Source organism: Meleagris gallopavo, chromosome 9 (genome assembly GCF_000146605.3).
Source record: "Meleagris gallopavo isolate NT-WF06-2002-E0010 breed Aviagen turkey brand Nicholas breeding stock chromosome 9, Turkey_5.1, whole genome shotgun sequence".
In the NCBI taxonomy this organism is placed as follows: Eukaryota; Metazoa; Chordata; class Aves; order Galliformes; family Phasianidae; genus Meleagris; species Meleagris gallopavo.
The window spans coordinates 3,981,332-3,989,150 of record NC_015019.2 but is presented as its reverse complement, the minus strand read 5'-3'; the positions used below and the strand labels follow the sequence as shown (position 1 = coordinate 3,989,150).

At 50.9% G+C, this 7,819-nt stretch overlaps 1 protein-coding gene across 1 annotated transcript in view; it reads left to right on the top strand.

Moving 5' to 3' along the window:
• Positions 1–7,365: 7,365 nt before the first annotated feature.
• The window catches only part of GPC3 (glypican 3), a 115,104-nt gene continuing 114,650 nt past the window's right edge, over positions 7,366–7,819 (top strand). The window contains exon 1 of the mRNA XM_019618147.2: positions 7,366–7,395. Coding sequence (XP_019473692.2) covers positions 7,366–7,395 — 30 coding nt within the window. The remainder of the gene's footprint in view (positions 7,396–7,819) is intronic.

The window sequence follows — 7,819 nt, the reverse complement described above, 5'->3', positions numbered from 1 at the left end:
GGAAGGAAGCGGGATGCTCTGCTCCACTGGGAGCTGCTTCTGCAAAGCTCCTCTTTGTGGCCGGCTGTTTCAGAGGGTTTGGGTGCAACCGGGTGGAGCTGGCAGGGAGGGCTCTTGTAGGAAATCCCCATGTCTCGAGCTGCAGGGCTGGGTGCTTGGGGATTTCTTTGCAGCAAGGGAGAAAAGTGGAGAAATCTTTGGAGCACCAAGTGCTGCTGCTTTCAAAGTGCCAGCATAGTGTTGGCATGCTGCTTTTTAACCAGGTTTAATTATTTTCCCACAGGAGGTGTTGCAGCAGCACTGGGGCTATATCTGGGAGTGGGATTTTGGCAGGAGTTGGCACCAGTGGTGGTTGTGGGGTTTATAGGCAGGAGATGCCCACACAGGGGCGAGGCTTCTTGTGGGCACAGGCAGCTCTGCCCTGGGAGCTCCAGAGGGCGGCTAGCAGCAGTGTGCTGGCACTATTTATATGAGTTTGGAATGGTTCATGTCGTTCTGCATCCTTCCAGCTGCACAGTGCTTTCCGTTGTTTAACGTGAGCAGTTATTCCCACTCTTCTCAGTGTGCATCCAACAGAGCATCCCATGGACACACATCTTTCTCTTAAAGGAAATGTGTTAAAATCATAATATCTCCCAACTACCATTTGCTTTTAAAATATCTTCTGCTTTTGGGGTCTCAGGGTGTTTGTATGGCACACCCGCATCCATGGCCACACTTGGGTGAGCTCTCCTAACCCTGCTCCCAAGTTACTTTGTTCAAAGCAATCCCAGCAATTCTGCAGTATTCAGTATTGGGTATTCTGATGGCACAGATGGATCAGAAGGTGACGACTACAGGGCTGTTGGAAGCATTGATGGCGAAGTTCACATTTTGTTTGCCAAAGGGTTTTACGACACGTGGGAATCAGCAGCACCGAACCAAAGCAAACCCCTACAAGCGGTCGGAGAGCAGCAGTGCGTATCCCCGCGCTCCGATTGGATGTGACACTGACGGAGGTCAGTCTTGCTGACCTGCGTGGGGAGCTGCCTGCAGCACTGCCAAAATGGATCTTTTCCCCTCTTTCCGGGCCGCGGTGCGGAGCGGGGCGGCCCCGCGGTGCGCACCCGGTGCGTGCGGTGCGGTGCTGCTCTGCCCACGGCCCCGTCGGAGCGCGCCGGGCTGAGCCGTGCCGCTTCTCCCGCTGTAAAAAAAGACGTGAGCGCCATCTAGACTAACGCTGTTACATTCTCCCGTCCTGCTGCGTTCATTTTCTAGCGCTCCTCCGAGTCTCGGTACGTACCTCGCAGCTGCAAAGTGCCACGGCGACCCGACTTGCACACGGGTTTCTCGCTTCAGCTTGCGGCCGTGGGATCCCATCAGGACCGCGTACGCTGTGCTCGCGTCCCACCCAAAGCCTGGGGTTCCAGTGCAAGGGTTGTGCAGCTGTCGGTGTTACACATAAGTACGAAGAGTTGAAGAGTTCTGGAATTTTGAGGGTGGGAGGTGCTTTGGCACGCCTTGTTTGTGTGTCGGGATTAGGCTGGAGCATCCCGCTGGAGCTGCACCGTGGCCCTGCGGTGCTCCTCCTTCAGCACTGTCCTGCTGCACTGCTTGCTGCCTTTCTGCACTCTGCTCTGAAAGATTCGTTCACATCACTGATGGTAGAAAGGTTTGTCTGGGTGGGGAAATGCTGCTGTGGGAGGCGCCTTGGATCTGTCACTTCTGGGTCGTGACTTTGGGTAAATCTTTCATCACCCATCACCGTAAGCAAACGCTGCTCCAGGAGGCTGCCCAGAAGTCTGGCTGCGATGGGAGCATGGTTATTTTCCAAGGCAAGCCAGTTCTCTTTTGGAGAATGTCATTAGAAATGTTCTGCCTTTCAGCTGACCACAAACAGCTCTTTTCCCTATTTTGGATGTTGGTGACGAGGGCTAGCCTTCGCTTTGCACTGCCTTCCCCAGGCTGGTGTTGTGGGGATGGGGCAGGGGGACATGGCTCTGCTGTGGGGACAGTGCTGTCCTGGGCATCCATGGGCTCTGCCCTGTGGTGTTGGAGAGAAGGGAGCTATGGAGGTGGGAGGGGAAGTTTGGTGCTGGAGATACAGGAGCTATGGGACACTTTGTCCAAAGGCAGCCAGCTGCTCGGTGCTCCCGGTCCCCCTGCCCAGCACACCCATGGCACAGTTTGCTCCGAAATTTCCAATCTCCTCATTTTCCATTCGCCACATGAGGGCAGGCTGTTTCTAAATAAAATACAGCAGAAATCTCCTGTTCTCACTGCTGTCGGTCCCCAGCACAGCCTCACTCCTGCTCGGGGCAGCCGGGCACCAGTCAGGCTGCGGTGAATGGGGACAGAGGTGCCCAAGTGTGCAGCATCAGCCCTAGCACTGCAGTCAGCATTGCCCAAGCTAAAGAAAAGAGGATAAAGCCCAAATCCTTTGGTGGAGGGATGCGATTGTTGGCGGGGAAGAAACTTATCAGGTGTTATTAGCTTCAAAGCATCAGTAATGTTATAATGACTGAGGTAAAACATCCCTATCAGTTATCTTGGGAACGGTGCAGCCAGGAGGTGTGATGGGATGGTCTGTCTGTGGGATGCATCCTGCTTGCAAGGATGTCTTTGTCCTTTTGTGGGAGTTGTCCCTTTGCAAACAGCTCATTGCTACCTCCAGTACAGAGTGAAGAGAGACAATTCCTGGTTTATGGGACAGCAGTGTCATTCTCTCTGTTTCCTGGTACCAGCTCAGAATGCTGATTTTCTGCAGTTCTTTGCTGCTGCTCCAGGAGTCTGACCCAATGCCAGCCCCAAATCCAAGGAAAACCTGAGCAAATCTCCTTGCAGAGCTGTGTGAGGTTGGTGCAGGCACAGCAAAGCTTTCGAGGGGAAATGCAGCCTTGGGGCAAGGCACAAAGACTGAATGCTAACAGGAAAAACCCTCCCTGGCTGCTTTGGGGCCAAGATGTGGGCTGTGGCTTTAGCATGTTACACCCAATGACTGCTGTGATCCGTGCTTTTCTAGAGTGAACCTGTGAACAGACAAACCCTCCCAGTAAGGTGTAGATTTCCCAAGGAGATGGTCATCTTCTAAATCTGCAGATGCATGGCCACGGAGAAAGGAAAAATAGGGCAATTTGTGTCTTTACGGCTGCCAGACAGGCTGGTATTGCCGATGTGCCCCCCTTTGACAACTGGTCCTGCACAGTCACAACAGATGTTGACATTTTGCTATTGTCCTGGAATTAAATGTCAGGTTATTCCCATTCAAATCTAAGAGTGAACATCAGGGATTCCATCTGCAGCAGTGCATACAGCTGTCTGCAAAGCCAGCATTCCCAGGCAGGTTTTTTGATAGTAGGTTCATGTGTGTGCTAGTGAGCGGTCTGGGTTAATTAATTCCCCCTCCAGACATTATAACCTGTGCAAGTAGGGCAGCTGGAGGGGGAGGCTTGCTGGAGAGCCTGAGAATGAACAACATCGAGTAATAAGGAATAATTTGATGTGGTTGTATTATTATTGTTAGATTTAGTGGTGGCGTTGTTTATTTTAATGTTTTTTTTTTTCCCCCTCACACTGTGAGCTTATGTTACATAGTGAAAAGCGATTGGTTTTCTCAAAAGATTGCTGATTTTCTTTCCAAATAGCTAAATTTGGGTTTTATGGGATTGCTCTTTCATTTGTGCAAAATCCTGTGCTCAGGCGGTTAGGCCAATCTCATCACACAAGACTATTAAATGAACTAATTGGATGTGTGTTACTCGTGCATTTCTATCAGGAATGTCTAATAAGTGTAGAAATCCATTTGGGGATGAAAGCTGCATCATCTTCTTGGGATGTTGGTGATTTGGGGCATTTCAGCCTAAGCAGAAGGAGTGGGAATTGGCTGCGTCCCATTGCCAAAGCCTTTTTGTGAGGGATGAACCAGAGCATCTCCAGAATTGTGGGAAGTCAGCAAGCGATGCAGCATCTCTGCAGTGTTAAACGGCCATGAATCCCCTGCAAGATGCAAGGACATCGCTTGCATGTTCCATTTGGGCTGTCAGCCGTGTGGGTGTGAGGGTGACCCCAGCACTGCAATTGCCGTTGCCTCTTCAGTGTACTTGACAGATGGATCTCCCTACAAAGCAGAGACAAACCATGGCCCTCACTTTGCTGATGGAGGTGTGTGGGAGCACGGGGAGGAAGGAGATCCACCAGACTCAGCAGGATGTGCACTGCTGCCTTTGGAGAAAGTGCTATGAGAGAAGGGGGGCACAGGGAGGGAAATCCGCTTGGCTTTGACTTTGTATTACTTAAATTATTCACTTTCCCCTGAAACAGCCCATTGAATAATACATTTATTTCTAAATGCTTGCACTTAGTCTGAGGTTAAAATGAAGCCCTGAAGTGCCATGTATGCTGGGTTTCCTCTAGAGATGCACACTGGGCCATTGCACTCCAGGTCCCAGTGAGGCTGGTTTAACATCCCCAAAGCACCAGCAACAACCACCCAGGGCTTACTTTTTTGGTTTCTCCAAGCCCCCCAGAGTTGTTTGTCAACAGCTTCATTCCTCCTTCATTAAAGTGGCATTTTGACTCATTGCTTTAATCCCTGAGTTTACGTGAAAGTTTGATGTGCCCTATGCCAGAGCTGTGCGACAGAGGAGCGGTGATGATCTCTTCTTTTCCCATTGAAAGGGAAATTTTCCCCACACAAGGGGAGATTTTTGCACTTGTGAACTTCTCTTAGAGACACCCATGGCCCAGGTGTGAGTCTGAACCTTTTGGGAAGAGTTGGGGGAGTTGGGGGTTGGGAGAAGCTCAGCAGAAGCTTTGGCAGAGCCTCATTACCACGCAGCTGGGGACAGCCTCTGCATGAGCCTGGCAGAGCTGTGCCTCTAATATATCTCTTCACAGACTTTTTGCATGTAATATAGAGCATTAAAATAATTTAATAAAGCATAAATCAGGTTTTACTGCGGTGCCTCAGCATAGGAAAAAAAAAAAAGAAAAAAAGCATTCCTGGAAAGGCACCTGAATACATCGTTGGCCTCCTTTGGAGTGGGAGCAATTTATAGATCCAATATCACTTCTGTTGCTTCTGCTGTAAATCCCATTTGGAAGCATGTATGCTCTCCATGTTGTGCAATGGGGCTTGTTGTATGGCGTCATGCAGTGGTACAACAGGACTGCTCGCTGATCTGCCTCAGCCAATGAACCCATGCTAAGGAAGCGTAGCCTGACAGCTCTGGGCTGGGAATTATCAGCAGTGCTTTATTTCCATAGGGGAACATTCTGGGCTGAGCACTTCCATGCCATTCCCAATGGCCCAATCTCCAGTTGACCAATCATTGGGAGTTGATAAATGAAGATGCTTGGCCCCCTGCACAGCCTGTGTCTTATCCACATAAAGAGGTGTTTTGGGGAAGGTCTGGCTCTGGACAGGATTTTGTCCCGTGAAATACTCTGTGATTTCACAATGTTTCTGTCCAACAGTGGGAGAAAATTTCAAACTCTTTGTATATAGGGGACACCTCCAGGTCTGAGTGCAGTGACGCTTCTGAGTGCCTATGAATGGAACTGGTATACACCGCAAAAGAGTTCCAGCTCTGAAGAATCTCATTTTTGGACAGGCAAAATGATCAGTCCGGGCGCTGTGACGTACAGCTCTACTGGCATCCGTGTTGCCTTCAAGTGATGCATCTTTCTGAAGGTTGAACTGCTTCTGTGTGGTTGGTTCCCAGTGAGCCCACAGAATGGTGATTTATCAGCTGCTACTTTTTTGGGGTGAGAGAAAGGCTGATGCTTTATGGATCTATCAGCATATACCTGTATGACGTGAGGGATACAATACACTGCTGTGGAGGGAGGGATGTTTGCTGCCTGGCAATCCATCATCTCTCCCAGTGCCCCATGACAAATGCAGTTTTCTTTATCCCGTCAGCCAACATGTGAGTACTGTGATACCTCGAAGAGCTTCTCCCTTCTCCTCCTCCATGAATGGCTGTGGAACCCTGACCTCGCAGCTCTGCAGGGCACAGAATGAGATGCCAAGAGCCACTTGGGCAGGTTTAGCCACCCTTGCCTGCAGCCCTCATTTCCAGCAGGGCAGGTGGCACCTCCAGCACTGCAGCTGGGCCAGGGGGAGCGCAGGAACCACGTCGATACCCAGCGAGTGTCTGCTGGGGAGTGCAGATCCTCTCCTACGTCTCTCCTTGGCATTTTAATTGATTCAGTGTTTTCCCAGCGGAGCACTCCGTACGGCCGTTTGATAAAATCAGCTGCAGATGATGCTGCCGCTCATTACTTCCAGGCTCAAGGCAGGTGGATGATTAAGTGACATTTTTACTGTGTGAGCAGTTGTAACAAGGGAAATTATCCTCCTGGATGCGAGACAACGACTTGGCTCCTGCTGCACCTGCTGGCAGCGAACCCACCCGGTGACTTTGCTCTGCTCTTGCAGCAAAGCGCATTGCTCAGCTCCAGGGCAAACCCTCGGGGTTGGAAGGACGGATCCCACGGGTGTGCAGGGAGCTCTGGGCTCTCTCTGGTCTCTTGCAGTGCTTTGGACTCAGGAGTGCAGAACGTGATGGCATTTTGGGGCTATGGATGGGGCTAGCTTCACTCCCCATCTCCATGCAGCCGCATGCTTGGGTGAACTGTTTCAAGGATTGTCACTAATGGAAAAGGGAGAATTGGGGGCAATAGGTGAAAATCTCTTACTCCACTTTAGTTCAAATTTGCTGCCTTTGGTTTTGGGTGTGACCCAACCAGTGGCTGCCAGAAGAGGCTGCCACAGCTTTCTGCTGTGCTTCCATGGCTTCAACTCCCTTCTGCCATAACTCCTTGTTGATAAGAAAACATTATTTTTGCAGGGAAACATTGTCAAGATAATGACGTGCCCTTCTGTGAAGCCAGATCCAGGAAAGAGCAGTAATGCTGTTCTCTAATTTGGCTCAAAATCTTCAAGTGCTCCACGGTCTGAACAGATTCCTGAATGCTGCCTGGTTGGCACCGCACATAATTCTCTGTGCTAATGGCATGCCTGACAATATCTGCGTGCTACCTGGAGCAGCAGAAGCAGCCATGCTGCAATGAAATATGCACAGCAGCTTTGGAGATGAATGCAAGATACGCTCGAGTGCTTTGTAGACAACTGTTAGTTGGACCATAAACATAATATAGATTGCAATAGCGCGGAGATAGGAGGGCTTCAAATCCTGGCCTCTGTTTTGCATTTCAATCTCATTGATTCCTAAAGCAATGCTGTGCCAGAAGCCCAAACTTTTGCAGAAACATTGCAAATCCATCAGGGAGCTGCAAACTGGTGCAGCACCTCGCAGAACCACGCAGCTCTTGTGGCCGCGTGTCATTTAAGGAACACAGAGCGATGTGAGCAGCGACAGGATGGGTCACAGCGTGCTCTGCTCTGCTGGGGTGGGGCAGCAGGGAGCACAGCGGTAATTTTGGGTTCCTCCAAGTTCCCGTAGATCGGGACGTTTTGCCAATGGGAACACTGCCAGCCGTGCTGCTGAGGCACATCCAACCCGTACCAAACAGCACAGCGTGCTGTCAGACAGCCCTTAAGCACCGATGCACGCCGCGTATCGCAGCTCCTTCGCCTCATCTCCATCCCGCACTCGAACGAGGCGTTCCCTCCAACAAACACACGGCAAATCTCGGCGTTTTTCATCCCTCTTCAAAAACTCCGAGCGAGACAGAGCTGCCAGCGAGTTATCGCTGCTCATCTGAGCCTGCTTTTTACACCGGGAATCGTACTAGAGGTTTTTTTTCGTCCCCTCCTGGTCGCTCCGCACCGCAGCACCGGCTGCACACCGGGCCGGGGCGCGCAGGTGGGAGC